General features: G+C 38.8%; 1 protein-coding gene across 3 annotated transcripts in view; it reads left to right on the top strand.

Moving 5' to 3' along the window:
* The window catches only part of LETM1 (leucine zipper and EF-hand containing transmembrane protein 1), a 29,055-nt gene that overhangs the window by 525 nt on the left and 3,987 nt on the right, over positions 1-24,543 (top strand). Inside the window, exons 2-14 of one of the 3 annotated variants that reach the window (XM_042053205.1) lie at positions 1-39; positions 3,896-3,953; positions 7,088-7,544; positions 12,099-12,242; positions 12,905-13,042; positions 16,018-16,221; positions 16,703-16,822; positions 17,909-18,040; positions 18,640-18,810; positions 19,433-19,588; positions 20,378-20,512; positions 21,078-21,265; positions 23,187-23,325. The exon at positions 1-39 is cut by the window's left edge and continues 1 nt beyond it. In XM_042053205.1, the coding sequence (XP_041909139.1) occupies positions 1-39; positions 3,896-3,953; positions 7,088-7,544; positions 12,099-12,242; positions 12,905-13,042; positions 16,018-16,221; positions 16,703-16,822; positions 17,909-18,040; positions 18,640-18,810; positions 19,433-19,588; positions 20,378-20,512; positions 21,078-21,265; positions 23,187-23,325 (2,081 nt within the window). Of the gene's footprint in view, positions 40-3,895; positions 3,954-4,220; positions 4,288-7,087; positions 7,545-12,098; positions 12,243-12,904; positions 13,043-16,017; positions 16,222-16,702; positions 16,823-17,908; positions 18,041-18,639; positions 18,811-19,432; positions 19,589-20,377; positions 20,513-21,077; positions 21,266-23,186; positions 23,326-24,543 lie in introns of those variants that run through there. The other 2 variants (XM_042053206.1, XM_042053207.1) reach the window with 2 other exon arrangements.

The following is a 24,543-nucleotide window of genomic DNA, read 5'->3' on the forward strand; positions in this document are numbered from 1 at the left end:
GCCGCCTGCCCCGAGCGCTGCGCCGCCCGCCGCAGCCCGGTGAGGCTCCCCGCGGGCCGCTCGCCGGCTCCGGCCCGCCGGGCCTGGCCGGGAGGCCACAGGGAGGGAGAGCGGGCGGCGGCGTCTGGGGGCTCCCGGCGTGGGCGGAGAGGCTGCTGCGGGAGGGAAGGGCCGCGGCCGAGTCCCCGCCGCTCTGTCCGCCGGGGCTGGCGCTGCTCCCGGCCCGGCCCGGCCCACGCTCGGCGGCTGCTGCGGCCTCTTCGCATGTGCTTCCGCGGCAGCATGGTTGGAGGGGATGATTTACCCTAAGGGCAGTGAGACACGCGTGTCTCTTAAATGCTGGCTGGTTGGGGATGGGAAAAACACGTGCTTTTTGTTAAAGTGCAGGAACGCGTTACTACGTCTCGGTCCTGCCTGCCTTGCTCTCGGCGCGGCTTGGGTGTGAAATGGGGTTGTCACTAGTTATGTGCTTCTTTTCTTTAAGTACAAGAGGTTGCTTTCTTAGTCTATTAGGGAGGAACCATGAATTACCTTTTTCCAAGTGGCTTTGAAAGCTTAGGAAAATTAAAAGGAAGCGCAACGTGTGATACGGATTAATAATGAAGATAATTTGGCAGTTTAAATATCTCTGGGTGGTGAAGCTTAGCGGCGTGAAACAGCTGATAACTTGTGACGTTTGCGAGGCCTGTGGCTGCTCTTCACGTTCTGAGCTGGAATGGCAGGGGGTTAGCGAGGAATTGCCTGTCACTGACACAGAGCCCTGGGCTGGAATGGCAGGGGGTTAGTGAGGAGCTGCCTGTCACTGACACAGAGCCCCGACTTGTCAAGGGAGTGCTGTCACTGAGAGCAGTGCAGCTGCATTCTCCCATCCAGACAGACGTGATGAGCCATAGGGATGCTTGTTCATTGCAAAGAACAGCTGTCCTCTTGGTTACCAGTAGTCACTCAAGTGTGGTATCTTCTTCTAGTTGATGGTTTTTGTTAGCAACTGTTGTAAAGTCATTTATTTAGGTTGAACATGGACAGTGCCCTGAACAAAAAACTGGGGTATCCTAACCATCCAGTTTATTTAAAATGGGGAAAGGCACATCCGTGTACCTTCAAATTAGATGGGAGCTTTGATTCTTCTTGTGGCATAGCATAAAAAGTAGTGCTAATGATCGCTGCAATTTTGGTTGTTATAAATCTTAGACAACCTAAGCTGAAGTGCTGTGATAGAATCAAATAATTAGTGTGCTGTGGTAAACTGTGGTTATGATACAACCAATGCTTTTGTTTGGAGTATTAATCTATTATTAACACATTCTTGTATGGTGTAATATTTTTCTGTACTGTTTTGCTTTACTTAGCTCATCTTCTTTGCTTTATGTGTAAGTAGTCGAAGATTAAGTTAAAGCTAAATGCTTCTAAGAATCCTCCGCGTTATTCCTGTGAAGATCAGACTGTTAAGTACTGGAAGCTTACACTTCTCTAGGGACTTACTTCATGATAGCATTTTATTTTTAAAAATTCTAAACATAGTAACAGTACAGCTATTCTATGTTAAAAACTTTGGTTTTGATGTTTCATTAAATTTAAGTATAAAGTTTCCCATGACTGCTTTTCCACGAGGAACATGTTAACATACAGCTTTTCTGGCACTACTGCCTTTCTTTCTTACAAAGCTAATGAAGGTTTCTTAAATGAACAGTGTTGAGCATGGTTAAGCAACATTCACCTTGTTCAGACACTTTTGGATGTCTCTATTATCCCAGAAGCAAGGATTATGGGCTTTGCCCCTTTCTGAAGGAAGTATATATTTTATTTCAGGGCTGGTTTGCTCTTAGGTACATGGTTGTAAGAGACTCTGCAAAACCTAAAGAGCTCTTGTCAGAACTGGCAGAGTTGGAATTAACATTTTCTGTGGGCCTGTTCACACACTGAACGTGCTGTACAACAAGAAGCTTAGTCAGCATGTTTTTTTATGGTAACCTTGGAATTTTGTTCTTTGACCACTTCCTTAACATTTAATGAGCCTGGTTGAAAAGAAGGTAAGTGAAGTGAAAGTGTCCTGCTGCTATGGCATTTTATCTAAGAAACTCCAAGCCAGTTTTGAGCTCCAGATCACCCCTCTTAGTTCTAGGGGCACCTGTCCATAGCAGGCAATGTCGTCTCCTAGTAGGATTCTTGCCTTAGGTACATGAGGCCTTGTGGGCTTCCTGTAACTCAGGTGAGACAGAAAACTGTGCTGTGACTTATCCCTCTAGACATTGAGTACTGCTCTGCTTTGCTCAGCTGCTCCTTGAGGTCAGGGATGTCCTTCTGGGTTGGCCTCTTTGCTTAAGTAATTCAGTTACTGTTCATTCAGTAAATATTGGAGAGTATTATAGTGCCTTCAGAGATTCTTAGGGCTTGCTTTTTGAGCCAGAAGAGACAGTTTTTCCCTGGCTCTACTTGCAGTGGCAGTGAGTACCTGTTATTGTTTGATACAACTTGAGATTGGTAAATCCTTTGACTTGATTATGCCACAGCTTTTGCTGTAATTACTTTAGAGGCCACTTAGCATGGGACATCCCTTAATTTTCTTCAGATAAGTTAACTTCTCTTCTATACCTTCTGATTGTCCCACCTGATTTTGGCAGCATCTCTTTTCCTCTAACAATAAGGGTATTTTGTTGGGGAAGGCTTTTGGTCGTCAGCATTGGGTGCTTTTCTCAGATGCAGGTGTCTAGGTTCTGTCATAGGCTGTATCTTGGCTTTGATGATGGGAAAGGGTACCAGAGACCTTTCAAATGACCTTTCTATCCTGCTGTCTCTTAGGATTGACCAGAAATGGTAGGTTCCAGATGGGAGAAACAGTATGCCTAGTCTATCCAGCCTTCCAATTTTATTTTGGTTATAGTGAATTCTGAAAAGATTGGCCAAAAAGAGTCAAGACATTTGGAGTCTTGCTTGTGTGATATTTTTATGATCTGTCCAGAAGTCTTTTTGCTCTTGGTAGTAACAACCTATTGAGTTATTGTAGCAAGGTGTTGATACAAGATTTATTTTTTTAAAGTTTCTTTAGGAAGATGAATTCCTTTCTAGTGGGCTCAGGGATGACTTTCAGTGATTGTAGATTGTGTACATCCACTAGGTAGCATTTTATTTGTTGATGCTTCTTCCATGGTTGGAAGAATTTCAATCATGGCCCTTTATTGAAGCATGCGACGTAGATGATTTATGATTTGATGATCTTCTCAGTTTATTTCCAGAATGGATGCTGTTTGTCTCTGTACCTGGATGGAGGCTGCCTGTATATACGTGTCAGCCCTTCTTTTGGACTTTATTAGCTCTTTTTAGGACTGATTCTGAGGTAGTGTTTCAAATGTAATTTATTTTGAGAGACAGTGTTTTCTGGAAAGCTGACTATTCGTATGCTCTGGGTCAGGCTCTCACCCCTCTATTCAAGACAATTTCTATCCTTTCCAGAGAGATCATGGGGTAGAGCTATTTTTACCGGTTGCTAATCAAAATGGACAGCAATGTATTGAAATGGTGATGTGGTTCCACCTGTCTAGTGAAGTATCTTTAGATTCCTGCTCATGTTTTATTTGTTTTGCATAAAACATCATCTGATACTGTGTTGTCATTGAGCTGTTAAAAAATTACATTTGCTTTCAGTTCTTCTGCAATATAGTTTCTTGCCTGAGGGACCTGGAAACTTGTCTTCAGACAGTTGAACAAGAGCAAACAAGCCTCACACATGCACAGAGTTTGGCTCTGTGTGTTAAGCAACATCTTTTTTGTGCTTTCAGTAGTAGCCATTTCTATGTAAAGATCAATCTTCTAACTCATGTATTTGTGTGCAGTTCACTACACAGGTAAATGTCCTCCTGAATTTCAGAATTGGTGCTAATTATTGGTATTTTTCTAGGTAACTTGGGAGATCGGGCATGTCTTAGCTGTACATCCCTGAGGCTGACAAACAAAATGTGAGTAAATATGAACATTTTTCTGAACTATCAGTTAGTATACTGTCATAGAATGTAGGTTTAAATCTAGACAAAGTGCTAAAATACTAGCTTCAGCTTGTGTTATTCACAGATTAAAGGAAGTCTGAGTATAACTCGCTTCACCTGGTTGGTTGTGTATGGGAGAAAGAAAGTGAAATCTTCCCTTTTTTGCCCACTTCCTCCCTTTCTGTTTCACTTCTGAAATGAAAACCGTAGAATATTAATCTCTATCTTGGGTGATTCCAGGTGTGCCCTGGAATCATAACGGGATCTGATAAGCTTCTTGCATACTTTCTCCATGGAGTTCCATAGAGTAAGTATTCAGTCACAGCTAGTTGAAAATCACAGTTGACAGATAAGAATGTAGAGCATCTGAGTAGTATCTCTGTTAAACCAAAGAAAGGAGTTTATTGTATGTTGCAGCCTTGGGTGATGGTGTCCTCTTCTGAAAACACATCCAGCTGTTGTGTGCCCTTGTGGAAGTGAAGGGGTTGAATGTTGGCAGAATCCATTCTCTGTTCCTGGCTTGGCTCACAAGGCATGCTTGTAGATAAGAATTTCCTAACGCCTTTCCCTGGAATGTTAAAATACATGTTCTGTAGTTTATTTATGATCTGGCTGCTCAGGATACAGGGACTATTCTTCGATTTCCTGAGTTTTCATTTTAGCATAAGGACGTGTCTCTAGACACAACCTTCTAATACAAAACAAACCAGTTCGTTTTTCGACATGTTAGTCCTATATCACTTGCTATAGAATTAATTATGATTAATTTTTAAAAATGAATAAAACATTTAAAAATACCTATTTTTAGTGTGTTAGTATATAAGAGCTCTCTCTTGGGAAGTTGGAAAATTATGGTTTTAAGCCTGTTAGGCTGGAGCACCTCTCCTATGAAGATAGACTGAGAAAGTTGGGGTTGTTCAGCGTGGAGAAGAGAAGGCTCTGGAGAAGCCTTACAGCACCTTCCAGTACCTGAAGGGGCTACAAGGGAGCTGGAGAGGGACTTTTGTCAATGGAGTGGAGTGACAGGGTGAGGGGGAATGGCTTTAAAATGAAAGAAAGTAGGTTTAGATTAGATATTAAGGAGAAATTCTTTGCTCTGTGATGATGAGGCACTGGAACAGGTTGCCCAGAGAAGCTGTGGATGCTCCATCCCTGGAAGTGTTCAAGGCCAGGTTGGATGGAACTCTGAGCAACCTGGTCTAGTGGAAAGTGTCCCTGCCTGTGGCAGAGGGGTTGGCAGTGGATGGTTTTTAAGATCCCTTCCTACCCAAGCCATTCTGTGATTCTGTGGTGAAATCAGCAGCAGAATATTGGGACAGAAAATCTTCTTATTCTGTTGAGAAGGTTTGGGGTGGAGTTTTGTTTGTTTGTTTTGGTTTGGGGTTTTTGTGTTTGTTTTTTTCCAACCAAAGCTGCTATTAATGTAATGTTGCTGCTTAAAATAAAACAAAGTAATGCCTGCACCCCACATGACCCAGATCTGAATGCAGGGGACTCTAGTGATAAGTACTGAGGACAGATGGGATAGAAATTGTGTCTGACATCACTCAGACACACATTGTGTGTCTGCAAGTGTGTTCAGAGAGGCACATTTCTTGCAAAATTTTTATTCCCTGCAGACTCAGAACCAGTTCTGCTGTCAAAGCTCTCTTCCTCTTGGCATGCAGAAGAGTGTCAATGTATGTAGGTGGAACTTGGTTCGTAGGCCTGGAGCTCTGCTTTTGGGAAATGCCTTAGAGTCAGGGTGGATTGATTTATGCAAGTGTTTTAATCTGGTTTTGAATATATACTTCATTTTCTTAAAGTAATTAAGCTGTAATTCTTATTAGTTAATATCTGCGCAAGTGTGTGGCTTTCTAGCTAACCAAGAGACTGTTTTGTGTAACTGCATATGTTCCAGCAGTTGTCTGACCACTGAGAGATCAGAGGCTAAAACTTCAGTTTAAACTAGAAAATCGTGTGTTTTTAAAAAGTAATAATTTAGTCTTTTTTTTTTTTTTTGTACAAAACTCTATGTAAATAACATTGAGTAGACAGAACCATTACTCATTTGAGCATGTAATAATTAAGTTTAAAAAGTGTTTCTGGCTGAAAATTGAGTGAGGTTAACACTTTTAAGTGTATGATAAACCTTTTTTTCCTTAAAATGTTACTCAAGCCTGTAGAGCCACTTGCACCTATTTTTTTTGTTCATTGACTGAAGACAAAAACACATTCTGATTTTGTTTCGATAGTACAAAGGCTCCGTGAAGAAAACACCCCAGTCATTTCTGTCCTGTTGATGTCTTAATGCTGGTATCTCAGTTTGAGGGACACTAATGGAACTCATTTATATAAAACATTTTATCTACTGTTTTATTTTTGTCCTGTCTTTTAATAAAAGCATGTACAATCCTACTTGCATATTACGAGTGGTTCTTCTGTGTGTATAAGGAGTGTTAGGGGTGTTTGAGCAGTGCTTCCCTGCTAACTACAGTCTACATTTAATTAAAGAAAAGAACAAAGTTCTCAACAAGGTAGAAGAGTGTTGGTTCTCTCTGCTCCAAATCAATACCGTGATGGAAGTTTTTGCAAAAGTTTCTGTTGAATAAGGAAAACTGGATGCATGGTGATGGTAAGAGAGGAACTCTAATGAAATTGGATTCCTCTGATACTAATTCTCTCACTTAGCACCTCTCCCAAGTATACAACTTCTATTTTTTTGTCTCAAGTGTTTTGCACAAAGAGGTGAAGTAATAGAAGGGACTTTATGTTACTTATGAATTTGCATGTTAGTTTTCAAATGTAGCTTTCTAAATGGAAAGCACATGTGGTAGCTGTTCTTTATTTAATTGGAGTAAAATAAACTACCTTTTCAAAGCTGTACAATGGAAAATTCCCTGCAGGTTAATTTTTTTTTTTTTGGTCATGAAGTAAAGCCAAGTGTTCTTTTCAGGTATAGACATTGGTTTTAAGAGTCAAAAAAAAATTTTTTCCCTTAAATATGCAGTAGATAGTTTTCAAATTACATGTTTTATAAATACATAAATATATATATCCTTGCAAATGTATGTATAAAAATAGCTGATGATCTGTTGCTAATTCTTGAATGCTTTTTTCTTTTTAAGGACTGTACACTTTAAATATTGCACTAGTGTCCCTCCTGTTTACGCCTACTCCAAAAAAGGTCACTATTGTTGTTGGACTAAAGGATCTGAACAAATACACTTTTCTCTTGCGAGCTCTTCTGGCTCATGGACGCCACTAGCAACCGTGGGTGTTTTAGGTCCCCAGTATCTTCCACTTAGGTGGTGGCATTCTTCACGTCCCCTTCAAGATGACTCCATAGTTGAAAAGTCACTGAAGTCCTTAAAGGACAAAAACAAGAAGCTGGAAGAAGGAGGTCCTGTATATAGTCCAACAGAAGTGGAAGTTGTGAAAAAATCTCTTGGACAGAGGATTGTGGATGAACTGAAGCACTATTACCATGGGTTTCGATTGCTGTGGATTGACACAAAAATAGCTGCGAGGATGCTCTGGAGAATCCTGCACGGAAACACTTTGTCTCGTCGGGAACGGAGACAGGTACTGAGTCAAGACCTATTTCCTTTGGGTGTCCTCGATGGTTGCTCTGTTTTGTTAGAACTGAATTAGTTCTTTCTGTTGTCTTTTGTTCCTAGAATTAAAATTGCTAGGTGTGTTTCCTTCCTCCTCACTATGTGGAGTATTTTTGGGTATTACCCCAAAACTTTTTACTTGTGTTACCCATTATTGAAGATAAATTTGTTATTTTCTAATTGGACCAGCAGAGGATTCTTCTCTTTTGTCACATGGGCAGCAATTGTGGTTTGTTCTCAAGTTCCCAGCCATGTACCATACATATGATCACTTTCTCTGCTTTTTCACTCCAGCTGGAAAAATAGAGGGAAAACACTGCTAGTAAAGGTTGTATCTGTGCCAGTTCTGTTCCTGTTTGCTGCTTCATGGGGTTCTTTTGAATGGGATAAAAGCTGCAGGCTGAAATGCATGATTGATAATATACTATTTCAGTTACAAATATATCTGAAATAATTTTAGCCCAGATACATTTCCTTTATTTATGACGTGTTGCTTACATTTATGAAACTATAAAAACGCAACTGAAAATTTTAAAGAAAAGGGAGATGAAATCTGGAATGCAAAATGTGAGTGCTTTCAACTTTGGATAATATATATGTATTTCAATAGTAATTTCAGGTTTTGGGTGAAATGAGCATATTTAATTAGAATGAAAAGTTATATAGATATCTAAAAACATTAAATGTGAGCTCGTATATGAAAGGACTGCAAAATATTAAGCTGGTGTTGTTAATTTCTTGGTTTTGGTAAAGAATGCATTGATATTCAGCTTCAGTTCATTAGCAAAATATTAAACATGCTGATTTGACAATTCTCATTTTACTGCTTTTAAGGACAAGATGTTTAAGCAGTTTATACAGATTAAAAATTCAAGTCTGTCTTCCTGCCTTCATAAAAAAAGCATTTCAGCTGTTACTGGAAAGATGTTCTAGAAGAAATGCTGGAGAGCAGGTGTGTGCGCTCTGGGGCAGGAGTGCACAGTGCTGCTTGTGGCACAGTGTGGCGCTCTGCAGTTTGTACCCTGCACACACAATGTGCTGGGTTCACATCTCTGCCCTCAAAACTTCTAGTAAATGATCAAAAATACGAGTATCTGCTCATTGTTTTAATAATTTTCTGATAAAATTAGGTCACATTTGAACAATTTGTTGTATAAGTAAAGCACATCACATCTTAAATGCAGTATGAAAAAGTTCTTCCTAAATTCACAAGGTTAGACAAGTAGCAAAAATTGTTACATGCACGTGTAGCAGTTTCTGTCTGTGAGTAGGTGTGGTCTCCTCCATCACTGCTTGATGGTCTCAGCATCTTTATGCTCGTTAAGTTTTGCCATCTTCCTTGTGCTGGTACAGGAGTCTGCTTGGCAGCTCACCCAGCTGAGACGTTGCTCAGCAATAAATATAACAGTCTGTGCTGACGTGAGAGGGGATTATGTAGTACCAGAAAGAGCAACTGAGGACAGGGGAAGGTGAGGACTGCAGGACTTCTTGAAGTAGCAGTTCTAGCTTGTGCCGACTTATTGAGAGCTTTGGGGAACTTGGAAAGCCAAGCAAGACAAATTAATTCATGGTTTAAAACAGAATCGGAAATTCTCCAGGGAGAAGATTGGAACCATTGATTTTCCTGCCTCTTTCATATTTACTGAGCCATACTTCTGAGAAATTATATAAACAGCAGTAATATTCCATCAATAGATGGATTTATTCATTTGATTACCTTTTGATTTTGTCATCTAGTGATGATAGGGCTGTCTTTCTCATGTTTAAGTAGTGATCTGGCATTTGGCCTTCCCGGATTTGTTTTTTTTTTGTGCAAATGTTCACTTTTTGTATTAATTCTCTTTTTAAATGAAATGGACATTTATTTGTTTGCAGGTATAAATTAGTGTTTACATTGCTGTAGCCTGTCTCTTATCTGATGATGTACTGTGTGTTTATATGCATGCAAATGCAGTGTAGGAGATGTAGAGAAAATAGTTTTAATAATTACAGTAATGTTAGTTTCTCAGTCTAGGTTTTGTGTTTTCTGCATTTGGAGGAAGAGGACATCCTGTCTCTGGAATGAGGGCATGGTAGGCTCAGAACCTGGGGTCAGTGAAAAGCAAAAGCCTGCAGCTGAGCAAACCCTCTACATGTTGGGTTTTTCTAAACCTTATTTCAAGTTTGTTTCAACACAGTTCATTTTTTATCAGTTCAACCTTAAATTGTAGTATATTGACTAATTTAAAGAAGTTTTAACATTTTGGTGCCGGATTACCTCCTGAACTTTTAAAAAATGTAAAATAAAAATTGAAGTATGTACTGCTTTGAAAGTATTAAGCTGCACATGAGCTGACAGTCCTAGACAAATCTTATCTTCATGCAGACTGACAAATGAGTTATTTCTGCCTGCCCTTTCCTTCCTCATTGGAGGCAATAATGGAAAGATATCCAAGTAATCTAACCACATGAACAAGCAATTCCAGCATGGCTAATGCAAAGGGACCTATTGTTTATGTAAACTAAGTCAATTCCAAAATTCTGCTTTGTACAATTGCTGGCAGGGTTTGATTCAGCAAGGTCACAATATCTACACTTAGGAGAGAAGGCAGGAAGAAGTAAAACATGGTACTGTTAAAACCTAACTGCTCTAGTGCTGACTCCTGCAGCAGGATGGTTCAGAACGTGGCAGTGAGCTGGCAAACACAATGGAGTTTGTGGCAAGTCCACCAGCTTTACAAACTCTTCCCTGCAGAGGAGGGAAGAGTGGAATACACGAGCTGTAGCAGCAGATACAGAGTAGTCACAAGGTTCTCGTGTTGTGCTGCCAAATAATGTGTGTGTAATCGTACACCATTGTATTAGGTTCCTGCGTAAAGCTGTTTTCCTTGAGTCAGCCGAGGGTGCAGTTCCATGATTTGTGAAAGCCGATCCAGGACAGTGCTGCTGTGAAAAGCTTGGTGCTTAAATCAAGTTTTCCTGCCCCACCCCGCTTGGTTTATTCTGTTCCTTTTCCCCTTGTATGTGTATGTATTTATGGGTCAGTTTTAGCTGGATCAGTGGTGTGAATGCCAGTACACCTTCACGGCTCTTTATACCTCGTCTCAGGTTAGCATTAGGTTGGCTTATCCAGTGGTAAAACTGCTTCCTTGGAGATGGATTTTGTAGAAATACTTGCACCCACTACCTGAGAATAGAGACTGGGTAAAAATAGGAACTCTGTACTCTATAGAAATTTTCAGGTGGGTTTTTTTAGGGAAAATGTACTTCTCTTCTGAGTTTTAAAATTTTCTTCCGAACTTTGTTACATTTTTTTTTTTTTTATTCCATGGTAGTCGTTTGCCTTCTATTGTTGGAATGAATGGAAAAATCCTTGAGCCTGTAAACAAAGGACTAAAGCATGCCTTCTGGGAAACTGAATTTTTTTATATACAAAGAAAAATGCCAAACTTTGAATCTGTAGAGCGTGTGCATTCCACATACAGCAGTGCTTAAGATTTTGGCTGGTTTTATGCTAAGGAAATTCTGAATGAAGTTTTACAGGTTTTGTATTTTAGCAAACCAGTCCTGAGGACATGGGATCTGTGCTGGCTGTTGCTGGTGTTCCCCTTGATTACCATGAAGCCTGAGGAGGGGCTGGAGTGGGGAGCACAGGTTTACTTTTGTAATAGCATTTATGTTGCCAGTTTTTGCCACTCAAATCCTGATGTGGAATGACAGTGCTGTGGCACTAGACTACTGGAGCGTACGTCTGATTTAGGAACTGATGGGATTCCCAACAACCAGTTTTTTCCTTTGTAAAATGAGGTAGAGTCAAAGAAGATCTGCACTCCCCAACATAAACAGAGTTATTAAGCTTTCAACAATTACTGAAAGATTTGATAATAGACTGTACAACCTAATATATATATTTGTGAGTGTACAGAAATCACAAGGATAGTATTTATTTCATGCAGCTCAAGATTCCGTAACTAACGCCGCCTGCTTCAGAGGATTACTGCTCTGGAAAAGCAGTGGTTTTTTTAAAAAAAAAAAAAATCTACCAAGCTGGGCTCATTAGCCTGGATTTAAATGTACATTACAATTGTTATAAGGCAGAGGGGGAGGGATCTTTCATTTTATTCTTGGTTACTTAGTCCATAGTAGCTCATGCATGTAAGAAGTGGTGGAGCACAAATAAAGATGCATAAAATAAGTTAAGCAGCTTTAATGACAACAAATGACCACCTCCTGTTTTCAGGTGCTTTTAAGAGGTTTAAATGAGATACTTGTCCTATAATCCTATTGAGACACAGTGAGGCTTTTGAAATACTTTCTATAGTGTTGAAAACTGGTGAAACTCCAGCACTGTATAGTATATAGCAACTTGAAAAAAACCCACTAGAAACTGACTTTATCACATCCTTTTACTGTGTTATTTTAAAATTTCTTCATAGCAAATATGTATATATGAACCCAAGTGATAATTGGATGATCAAAACAAGTATTTTTAAAATAAGTATTTAAACTTTAGCTTATCAATATATTTTTTTTCCCCTTCCAGTTTCTTCGAATATGTGCTGATCTTTTTCGTCTGGTCCCTTTCTTGGTTTTTCTTGTTGTCCCATTTATGGAGTTTTTGCTTCCAGTAGCTCTTAAGTTGTTCCCTAATATGCTTCCCTCTACATTTGAGACGAAGTCTAAAAAGGTAAGCAGGTCTGAATTTATAATCCAGTGATATTTTTTTTAAAAGTTAGAAATTTTCTTGGTGAAGTAATTAGAAGAAGTCTAAGATATTTTTTTTCAGTGTTAGGGTGATGCTTTAATCTTCCTTATTTTGAAGATCTTGCTTTTTTAATATATTATAATGAACCAGTGCCATAGTGGTTTTTATATGTGCAGGTACCAAGCTGTCAGGGCTGAAAGTCTTTTGTGCTGTCCTCATCTCCATTTTCTGGCTCCTACAAAGGAGAAATGAAAGCTATGAGATGTTATTTTTCTGGTTGTATTAAAACAGACATTGTAACATTTGTGGTCTTAAACCTTGATATAAAATTTAGTATTTAAAATAGCTTCTTACGCTTTTTTTTGATTAAACTTTATTTCTTTTAGTTAGCTTTTCTCAGAATTGTTAAAAACCCACCAAAAAACCCCACAAGTTTTCATTTTCAGAGCACACAGTGAGCTCTTCAGCTCTTCAGCTTTTTCAGTGTGATTTGGAGATCTTTGGGAAGAGTGAATGCCCCCTTGGAATGTGTGTATTATAACAGCAGTCCAGAATTACTCCACATAACTTGTCTGGGAGCAGAAGTGATACTTAGTCCATGTATTTCTGGAAGGAACTTTTAAAACAAAATATTTTTCTAACAGGAGGAAAGATTGAAGAAAGAATTGCGAGTAAAACTTGAATTGGCTAAATTCCTTCAAGACACCATTGAGGAGATGGCCTTAAAAAATAAAGCAGCCAAGGGAAATGTTACAAAAGATTTTTCAACATTCTTTCAAAAGGTAAAAACCTTGGAAAATGTATTTTCTCTTCCTACAAAAAAATAACTTTGTGACTTTTTTGGTCTATGGAAATTATCAGATACCTTTATTTTGTTGGACTTGAAGAAACAGGATGTAGTAGCTTTTTTAGGATAAATTTCTTTTCTGTAAGTAATACTTCAGTGTGATGAAGTTTTCCTCTTGCTAACTTTGGTGTTCTAGCTGGTGCTTCTACTCTCTAATTCTAGAAGCAGTGTATTTCTGCTCATTTGCTTCTTGTTCTCTTATATGTTAATAAGTTAACTCTAACATGAAACATTGTATGCTCAGTGGTTACTCAGGTAGGTTTTGACCTTTTTTTTTTTTTTAGTATTGGTTATGAAAACTGGGAGAAGACTTCTTTTCTAATTAACTGATTGAAAGTTAATGGGGGGGGAAGTAAAATTTTTTTGTCAAGTTTAATTCTGCTTATAAAACAGTTTTTAAGTGCACAGTTGCTATACTGACTAGAACGTGGTATAATCTGAGGTTTAGCTAGAGTGTGGTTGCTGTGCTTGGTGCAAAATTCTTCTATTTAAGATCAGTTGCTGACAGAGAGACTCTAAGTGTCAGGCATCTGCCTCCTACATTGATGGCCTTTAGGTTTCACAGCATTTCCTTTCACCAAACTCTAGGTGAGAGTAAGGTACTTCCTGGAGAGATGAAAAATACTCTCTTAAGTCTTCTCAGGACAGTAATTATCTCTGATTTCTCTTAATTGTGGGGCTGCTGATTAAGAGGTGGAGCCAACAACATCCCCAGGTGCTTTGTTGAAAGAAAGGCAGTAGAGAGAGTCCTTTGGAGAGAGTGTGTATTTGCACAGAAAAAGGCACATAAGCCCAGGGGTTTCAGACATGAACTTTACAAGCCCTGTCAAATAGCTTAAGATTTTCCTCCATGTCAGAGCTACGAGTAAAGTTTTAAAGTGTGGGGTAGTAAGATGATGCTGATAGTGCCACGTAGATCACCTCAGATAATCATAGCGGCAAATTTTGCCAGTCAGTAACTGCTTGCAAAGTCCATGTTCTTTGAAGCCTCTATGCAGTCATCTGTTTCTGTTCTTTGAAATCTGCAGAACATTGTAAGCTGTTAGTTATAGCACTTAGTGGCTGAAGCACTGGGCCTGCAGGCTCTGGGAACTTGTCGCTGCCATGCTCCATGTTTGGAACATTTCATTTTCTTCTGAAAGAACTGCTACTGAGAACTTACATTTGGCCGTTAATTTCCATGGAAATAAATGATGTTTCACTCCGCATTTGCTGGAGGAAGTCCCAAGTTCCTCTGATGACTAAAAAAGAAGTTTCAAGCCCTGCATTTCTTATGTGTGGGTGTGCTTCTTACAGCTTTATATTTCTCATTTGTGCCACAGAGACAAACTTCATTGATCTCATTTCACTGTACCGGATAATAAATGTCAGAGCAAGAAGAAGCTTAAATGTTTCCCACCTTTTTGCTATTCTTTTGCAGCTGCTTCTGTGGTGAAATATTTGATGCTGCAAGAACCATTGATTACAGGCTTAACATGTCTGCTGCATAATTCCAGAACTTCTCTCTGTTGCTTTGTAGCTAGTGATGTACTAGAAAGCTTCAGTTTGTACTTTCAAGAAACACGTGCTTGGCTATGTCAAAATTCATCTTTAAACAAGGGAGAAAATACTTCCTGTATTTTTGAAGTGCCATTTTTGGCTCCTATGGTGAAGGCACTGGCAAAGTGGAACAACAAGGCCTTTTGACCTTTCTTTCTCCAAGTTGGTTTCTCTGCTACACAAGTATCCTGGAGGTTAATGGACTCAAGGCCATCTTGTCTCCCGATTTTTACCTTTTCCTGTACTCAGTAGCTGTTCACTAAAATATTTGAGTTCGCAGGTAAAACAGGTAGGCATGATAAATCAGGCAGTATAGGTAATGTTAGGTTTTCAACCTGTACTTGATGTCCCGTAGTTTTATGTTTTATTTACAGGGTTTAAAAAAACCCAGAGGTATTGGGAAAAGGTTTTTTTGGATATCTTTGTACTTCCTGTTTAGACCGAATGTGTCAAGTGACTGGGAGTACTTAATTGTGAGTTCTGTAGATTTTTGATGGAGTGATGTCTCTAATAAGCTTTTGGTGGCATACTTAAAATAGAAAAATCAACATCTGTACAGGTGATAATGCTTTACTGTGACCTGATGAGACTAGGGAATTTTTCTCCTACTTCTTTGAACTGTTATTTCAGCTTCCTGTAGTTGGATTTAATGACTGGGAAGTCATTGGCAACACATCACTGAAAACCTTAACTTTGCAATTGTACAAGCAGTTACATAGAACCTTCATCAGGATGCAGCGTCCTTTCCCAAACAGTGGTTTATACTTTGGAATAACTTCAAGTACAAAAACATTTTCACTGGGGTGCTGCAGAACATCTAGGAATTGAAAGGAAAACAGTATTGTAACAAATGTGATGGTGGAGAGAAGTGGGTAGGTAAGTGTCCTAAACTGTGTTTCAAAGGGACACCAGTGTTGCAAAATTTTTGCCATTGGATGTACTTACTTTTCTTCCCGTCTTTATCTTACGTGTTTCTGTGTTCTGTAAGTATGGTACCAGAACAAATACTTGCCAGTGTGACTCCTGTAGCAGCTATTTATTAACTCAAACGTATATATTTTATTTTTGAGTATGTCACGGCAGTGCAGCTCAGATAGACCTGCTCCTTTGTGTACAGATACATCTAATTTTTGTTTTGTTAGTTTTATCTTAAGTACATTGTGCAGTGTTGTTGGAAACTGTCGACACCATCTTTTGCCTAAGTAAGTAAGTTGTTTTTTAAAAACTTTTATTGCTTCCTTGTGTGCTATTTCTTATCCCAAAAGTGCTGCAAAGTGCTTGACAAGCAAGGAGACTGCTTTTATTCAAAATAATGCCAAACCATAACATTTGCTTTGAAAAGCTTTGTGTGTGTTTGTTTTTTTCTCACAGATCAGGGAAACTGGTGAAAGACCCAGTAATGAGGAGATCTTAAGGTTCTCTAAACTGTTTGAAGATGAGTTGACGCTGGACAATCTGACCAGGCCTCAGCTGGTGGCACTTTGTAAATTGTTGGAACTTCAGTCAATTGGGACAAATAACTTCCTCCGCTTCCAGCTGACCATGAGGTTGAGGAGCATAAAAGCAGATGACAAGGTGAGTCATTCTGAATAGGCACTGGGTAATAATTTTGACACATAGCAGTAGTGAGTGTGTGTGAATATATGTATGGTGGGGTTTTTTTGGGCATTTTCCTTTTTTTGTCTTAATTGTGTTGTTCTTGAGCTAACTTTGAACAAAAAGGCTTGAACAGCTTGAAATCAGAAACGTCCTTATTTCTTAAGAAAAAAACGGACCTTTTTTTAATCTACCATTACTTGCAATGAAAATAATTATATCACAAAGAAAAACGTTTCTATGAAGCTCTAATTTGTAAGGGAGCTGATAGAAATACCATCTTGAAGAGAAGTATCAGCCGTGACTGGCCGTGCTGGAGCTGTGTGAGCAGCAGGGGCTGTTTGGTGTTACCGTAGCAGCCTCTAGTGGCCGTTCCTACACGTGGGCTTCTGGCTGGGCAGTGCCGGTGATGCCTCTGTTTTGAGCTCGTACACGGTCAAATTTCCTTTCCATTGTGCAGATGATTGCTGAAGAGGGAGTTGATACCCTGACTGTTAAAGAACTGCAGGCAGCTTGTCGTGCCCGAGGGATGAGAGCTCTTGGTGTGACAGAGGAGCGTCTCAAGGAACAGCTTAAACAGGTATGGTTTTGCAAGACTGAGTACACAGACCTAATTGCAGTTGTTAGCTCTGTTGCTCTGATTTTTGTCTTGATTCTGAGAAGTCGTTTTGATTCTCTTCTCATTAAAAAAGATGGTTAAAACAGCCTTTCTTCTTAATAAGCTTTTATCACATGTACTTTGTAAGTATGTAGTAGCTGTGGGTTGCTGCCTTTTGACTGGACCATGATGTTTTTATGATGCAAATAGATACTTAAGACTTAAACATACCCAAAATATATTTGCAATTCTGAAAGTTTGTCTTGTTAATTATTGTATTGCTCTGTAAAGAAGTTTTCACCAAGTAGATCAGTTCTTTTTCTCTTGGTGTTGCCTGGTTTAGGGGGAGGTCTGTTGGAACACATCCAGAGGAGGCCAATAATTTGATCACAGGGCTGGAGCACCTCTGTTATGAAAATGGGCTGAGAGAGTTGGGGTTTTAGCCTGGAGAAGAGAAAGCTCCAGGGACACTTTATAGCAACTTCAGTACCTAGAGGGGGCTTACAGGAAAGCTGGAGAGGGACTTTTCACAAGGACATGTAGTGATAGGATAAGGGGGAATGGCCTAAAGCTGAAGGAGGGCAGGTTTAGATGAGATATTAGGAAGAAATTAATTTCTGTGAGGGTGGTGAGACATGGGCACAGGTTGCCCGGAGATGTGGACTGCCCATCCTTGGAAGTGTTGAAGGCCAGCTTGAATGGAGCTCTGAGTTTAGTGGGAGGTGTCCCTGCCCATGACAGGGAGTTGGAACTAGATGGATGATCTTTAACCTGACCCAAACCATTCTGTGATTTTAAGATGCATGTGAAACAAACCACTTGTTCAAATATTCATTCAATACTTCTTGAAATGCTTCTTCAAACAAAATACGCCTTCCTATATTTCATTGCAGTAGCTGTAATTCTTAGCTGGTTATTGCCTGTAGTTCCTGTGCTGGGATATTGAGTGATAAGTAGTGGTTAAAAAAAAAAAATTGTATTTGCTTTTTTGTGTGTGCTTGATTTTGTCTGTAAAAAAGAAAAAAACATCCTGAAGTTGAAGATTTGTTTTTTGTATTGCACTTACAGTGGTTGGATCTGCACCTGAACCAGGAAATTCCTACTTCATTGCTTATTTTATCCAGAGCCATGTATCTTCCAGATACCCTTTCTCCAGCTGACCAGCTCAAAACAACCCTTCAGACACTACCAGACAGTGCTGTAAGTATTGGTGGACATAGTGTATAACTAACTTTCAGTGTCATGACTGAAAATCTATCCAGAGAAGTAGATGTTCTTCTCAGTCGTTGCTTTGCCTTGAAAAACTAAATCATAGATAGGTTTATTTGAGTGACCTTCAAACACAGAAGTTGGGTTGTATGTGGAGAGGTATGAGGATAAAGTAAATACATGGCAATATTGGATTACATGACAGCAGACAGTAATAGCATCAGAACATTTAGAATACACCTTTCACTTGCAAAAAACCAGTAAATGCTTCAGGCTATATAAAGACATTAATACTTGAAAATACATGACTTATTTAGAGAGAGAAATTGTCAGATTGGATTGTTGGTAGTCTTGAGAGAAGGAGAATGAAGAACGTGTATGATTTCAGGGTGAACAGTTCACATTTCCACTCTCAAGAAAGAGAGTCATCTTTCTCTGAGAAATGTAAAAATAAGGTAACATTTGGGGGCTTTGACTTTATTCATTAGCATATCTGTATGATCTATCTCAGGATATCTAAACTTACATTATGCAGACATACATATATGTATATATACACGCTTTTATTAGACTGCTTTTGTTATTTTTAGGCTAAAGAGGCTCAAGTGAAAGTGGCAGAAGTTGAAGGTGAAAAAATAGATAACAAAGTGCGGCTGGAAGCAACACTTCAGGAAGAGGAAGCCATCAGAAAAGAAAATGAAGAAAAAAAATTGTCTGAAGCGGCAGAGAAAGCCAAAGAAACTCTTGAAGTTGCAGCCATGGTAGGTTCTGCTCACAACCATTGAGAAGTAAATGTCAATAATGATGTGAAAACTAGCATGTTTCGAGTTACTGCCTCTGCTCTGGGTATTGCCTGCAAGAAACTGGACTTTAAATCCACGTACGGAAGATGTGAGAGAATATTAAAACTGACTGCAACACAAGAGTTCACTCTGAAATGTTGGCTCCGTCTTACTTATCTTTGATTTCCTTCTTAATTAGAGCAGTAAGCAAAGACTTCTTTTTCTTTAGTAAAGGTACTGGTTTTGTTGGAGTTTTTTTAAAATTTTCTACACCCCATACTTTAAATGTTCTTATCTTTGGGTCTTTCTATTTGTCATTAACCTGATAATGCTATTGTATAATATTTGATTCTAAAGCTGCTGTCCTGCTTTATTAGTGAATTAAGCCTCAGGAGCTCACAGAAGTAGTTCATTAAATACAAGTGAGTATGTTAATGTGAAACCACTCAATAAGTTGCAGTTTTTTAACCTGTTCTCATAAAAACATGTGTGTATACTTTGGCAACTATTTCTATTTTGACAAGTCATTCTTTACTGATGCTAAAACAGATAATGTTTTGGTTTTTTTTAAATGAAACCTAATGAGGTGTTTTAAATTTAGAAGGCAATGGAACCAGCAGCAGATCTTGAAGCAACTGCTCTGCAAGCTAAAAAAAGCCAGGTGGCAATGGATACTGAACCAGAAGTGGCACGGGCAGGTGCAGCAGTGCACTCAGAGGCACTGATAGATACAGCACCAGTATTGGAAGGCATTAAGGTAATCTGGATAACCACACGTTTTCATACTTCTGAATGTAAAGAGTCAAAGCATCCATGTGAGAACTATGATATATTGTTTGTCTGTCCTTCACTTTTAGTTCCCTCACCACGTTCTGTCAGTTGAAAACAGCTACTTAGTGGATTGAAAATTCACCAATGCAGAAGCTGAAGTCAGCACAAAACAGAGCATCTCCTTTATCTATCTGCATTATTGAAATTAATATACCTGTTTTGGGGGGCATTTGCATTATCTGTAGATGGAATGGCCCTGTGCATATTTTATTTTCAGCTTTTCAAGAGACAAGTGTACTTCACAAACTATGGATGTTCATCCTCATTTTCACAAAGGTTATTGAAAATAACCTGATAACTTTACTACAGTTCAACTTTCCAAACTTTACAGGGTTTTTTGGTGTAATTTATCTTTTCTCATACATAGTGAATTGTTTCTCAGTTGTTCTAATTGCTTAACCTAGGAATGAATGAAGTAAAACATTCTTAAATGAGAAGATCATTTAAGATGAGATGATCTAATCGCCAAAACTCACATAATCAATCACATTAGCTGAACTTACTACTGGTGCACTTCAAAAAATTATGTACTGTAGCAAACTAATTGCCTTACCATTTAAAATCTTTGCATTAGCCTCAAAATGACCTTGTGATAGTAGTGATGCCAAACATGGAAAAAGAACCTTGAGTTTCTCTTTTTTGCTGAAAGACTGCAAATCTTGGAGTAAAATCACGAATGTGCCTTTCACTAATTTATGTATATTTTCTTTTACAGGGTGAAGAAATCACCAAGGAGGAGATTGATGTGCTGAGTGATGCTTGCACCAAGCTGCAGGAACAGAAAAAAGCACTAACAAAGGAAAAGGAGGAGCTTGAGGAGTTGAAGGATGATATCCAGGAGTATAATGAGGTGAAGAATGGGGCATGGAAGTTCTTTTCTTGTTCCTGTTTTAGCAGAAATGATCCACAAATTTAAAAATTATCTTTCTTGGTTGTCTGTGTGTCTGAAGTTGGAAGCTCAGTGAATGAATTTTGTTTGTGACAATGCAGAGCCTCATTTGCATAACATGTTCAAAGCCTAATTGTTATCGCTGGAGTAGTTCCCAGCAGACGAGAATCCTGCTCCTCTGCTCTTGTTCCCAGGGTGACTGGTGGGGTAACAGGAGCTGACTGACTGCTGCGTGCTGCAGTTCTTTCTTAGCAAGTGTAGATGTCAGTATTACAGAAACTTCCAAGATAAGTAAAATGCACCTTATCCAGTCTTATGAAAGATGTGGAAAATAACATTTAAGGGGTGCATGAAAAAGGCAGCAGTGTTAGAATTTATTGTTCTAATTCCATCTAGCTTTGTATGTCCCTACACTTGTATTTCATCTACAAATGGCTCCTGTCTTGAAATGCTGGTTGAAGTCAGTAGTGTCTGTTGTGAATTCACACCAGCAAAAGCTTTTCTCTCTCTTGACCATTTCTTTTAGGATTTGCAAGAGATAAAGGAGCTTTCTAAAACTGGTGAGGAAGAGGCAGTGGAAGAGTCAAAGGCAAGCAAGCGACTGACGAAGAGAGTGAACCGAATGATTGGCCAGATAGACAAAATTATTGTGGAATTAGAGACAAGTCAAAAGACAGATGATGCAAAGCTGGATGGTGAGGATACTCCTGCTGGGTAAGTGACCTGAGAGCACTGGATGTGTCTCTGGCTGTTCACCTTCACTCTTGCTTTTGTCTGATGTGTGGTTAAAAAAGAATTGGTGAATAACTCATTGTTTAGAATGTTGAAATAATTGGTTTTAAAAACAAAATTAACAAAATTTTGCTGTAGATTTTCTCTCTTCTGAGGCTAAATATGTCTGAACTGATGAAGGAAAAAAGGATGTATATTTCCCCAGGTCCTAGTCCTGAAGGTGTTCTGAAAGTCAAAGTGTTCATTAGAATCTTACCATCTTGCCCATGCCTCTGGCACTAACAGGATTACAGGTGAAACCTTCCTTTTAGTCATGCTCCTCACACAGTAATTTTTCCCTGTGTCATTGATTGAAAAGGTGCACAACAGTGTGTGAGCATGTCCATATTTATTGTTATTTAGTAATAAAGACATTAGTGAGGAAAAAAATTGCAAGGATCTATGGTGTCTGGAGAAAAGTGGGGAAATGGGTCTAATGGGAGTGAGATCATTTTACACAGTCCCTTTCCAAAAGATTTTCTTCATTTCAATTTTTTAACACGCAGATTTTCAAAGAAAGATCTTTCCTGATAGTTTCGTTACAAAATTCATTTATCAACACTTATCCAGGTCTTGATATTATTGGAGAGTCTTTCAGGCAATCCTGTGTTAAATGGTCATATACTGCTTGTTGCAGACACTGAAACACCTGAAAACTGAGACATAAATTCTCATGTGATCACGAATGCTGTTATTAATCTAGTTTGTTTGCACCATTTTGTGTGATTCATTAAGAGAGTATCCCAGCTCCCAAAGAGCATAACTAAACAGAAGTAAGGATTCTGCTTTTGTTGCTTCTGAGCTCTGTATTTTCCAGTCCCCAGGGCAAACGGTCATTTGTTGCAGATTTTGTGTAATAGCATTACGGCAGCCATATGAGTGCTGCTAGAGAGAAGCTGTTGATCAAAACCATCTGAATTTGCAAACTAACAATACAATGCAGAATCTGCTTGTACTGAATGTAATTGTACTTTTTAATGGATGGTTTTCTGGATAATTTTGTAGGTGATTGTGGATGATTGAAAATTTTAAGTTTGAATATTGCTGAGTTGTCAAAGGCTTGTCTTCTAACCTTCAAGTTGGTGCAGTCATTATCAAGCCATGTCCAGGACATTTAGTGGCAGCTTGAGAAATGCTCCTTGCGTGAAAGTCTGTCTGTGCCCAGAGGAGCTGGGACTACACTGACAAAGCCTTCTGTTTAGTATTTATTGGCTTCACTGTCTCCTGCATTTCAGCTGGATCTGTGCTGGACAATGTTTCTTTAAACTAGTAAAATACATAGGCAAGCAGGGACTTTAGGTTGCAGCAGACAGACAACTTGAACTTCATGAGATGAGTGAGCAGAGAGTGTAACATCTGAAACCTGCTGGTCCTTCCTTCCACAGTGTCTGGTCCTTGACAGGAGCAAATGAAGCCGATTTTAACAAAACAGCTCATTTGCTCAAGTGATTAGTTCTCAGCTTTTGTTTTCCTGTGACTCATTGATTTTCTGTCAGCCAGCCTCTAAATGTAAATGGATGACAGAAACATGGCACTGCATCTTTGGTAAATGGGGAGTGAGGGGACAAAGGGCAGTAGATACACAGCCTGGGAAATACAGAAACCTTTATTTCAAATGCTACTGGATACTTGTATTTGTTCAATAAAACATGTGGAAACTAAAAGCATGAGATTCAATGGGAAGATAAAAATCTTGCTGATCAGTAACTCCTTTTTGTTTTTTTGCATTCTGTTCAGGATTATTAATAATCAATTAATAATTTTACAAGCATCTTGCAGTGTAGTAACTTCCAATACTGCCTTTTGTCAGCCTTACTCCTTTGGAGTAATTGCTTGTCATGTAGAGTTTGTGCTTTCTCTTCAGGAAGAATCTCATCAGTATTGCTGAGCTAATTAATGCAATGAAACAAATTCAGAAGATTCCAGAGGAGAAGCTGACAAGGATTGCAGAGGCACTGGATGAAAACAAGGATGGCCAAGTCGATATAGATAATGTTGTTAAGGTAAGTTTGTGGACTTCTTTAAGAAAATAAGGCAAAGCATTCTTCAAACATTGGACCTGTTTTGACATAAATTTGCAGTGCAGTCTTTTGCAAGAGTCTTTACTTGATGCCAGTGAGGTTTTTCGTATGTATTATAGATCTCATATAACAGCATCTTGAGAATCTGTATGGCTATTTTTGGGGGCAGGAGGGGAGGGGAATCCTTGTCTGTTACCCACATTACCTTTAAAGCTGTAGGTTTTCCTGTGTCTCTCTGTCAAGTTCTGTAAAATATGGTAATTTTGTTATTACTTAAAAATGGGAGGGAGTAGAAGGACTATGACTGTTAGCAAAACTCTTGACGTAACATCCATAGATATATTTCATATCAACACAAAATAGTAGCTTCTCTTGCCTACTTGTATACTTTAGATGTTTCATTGAGACCTGTATTTCCTGTACTTGAAAGACAGCAGACCACCAGTTGTCTTTTAAGTCCACTGTAAATGGCCTGTGTTTGTTGCCTGATTTGTCCTATTTTCTCATTTTGCAGAACATTCTCAGGTTTTCTCTGCCTTTCACCTTCATTTTCTTGTTTTTCACTTGGTAAATGTAGATAGGTCCTGAAACTTACTTCCTGCAAGCCATTCTGCTACTCGATACAGAAATAGTATTTAAACTATGGCCAGCTAGAAGATACAGTATCAGCCTTTTGAAACACATTTTTCCTCTGTACTGCCCTGTGATGATTATCTTCCCTATTGCTCTAAACAGCCGTTGCACATTTAGCAACACAGATAAAATGTACTTCTAAATTCTGCATATATTGCAGAATAATTCTAGGAACTTGAGGAGATATGCCAAGAGTACATTTGTACAAAAAGCTATTTAAAGGAATTTGGAATCATTTACTAGATCATTTTTTCATTTGCTTTCTGGACGGCCCACCCCCTCTACCCTTAAGTTTTTCTGAATTTGTGCTTATCTAGTACAATAGGTCTTTTTTAATAAAATCAAAATAAAATTAAGCCTATAAATTATTGTCTTAAATACTGTTACAGCAGGTACTGAATCTCAGTTTTCCATTCAAACGGGTAAAATAAATGGGTCTGTTTTACTAATGCTTTAAAATGTCTTTGTGTGCTGCACACACAAAGGTCAAGAGTTCTAAGTCGTTTGGTTTACATTTTAGCTTTTTTTTAATATTCTGGATATGTTTGAGGTACTGGTTGTGGTTTG

The sequence above is a fragment of the Corvus kubaryi genome, unplaced genomic scaffold (assembly GCF_017639235.1).
Source record: "Corvus kubaryi isolate FWS band 111438036 unplaced genomic scaffold, C.kubaryi_AGA036_p1.0 split1-131, whole genome shotgun sequence".
Classification (NCBI taxonomy): Eukaryota; Metazoa; Chordata; class Aves; order Passeriformes; family Corvidae; genus Corvus; species Corvus kubaryi.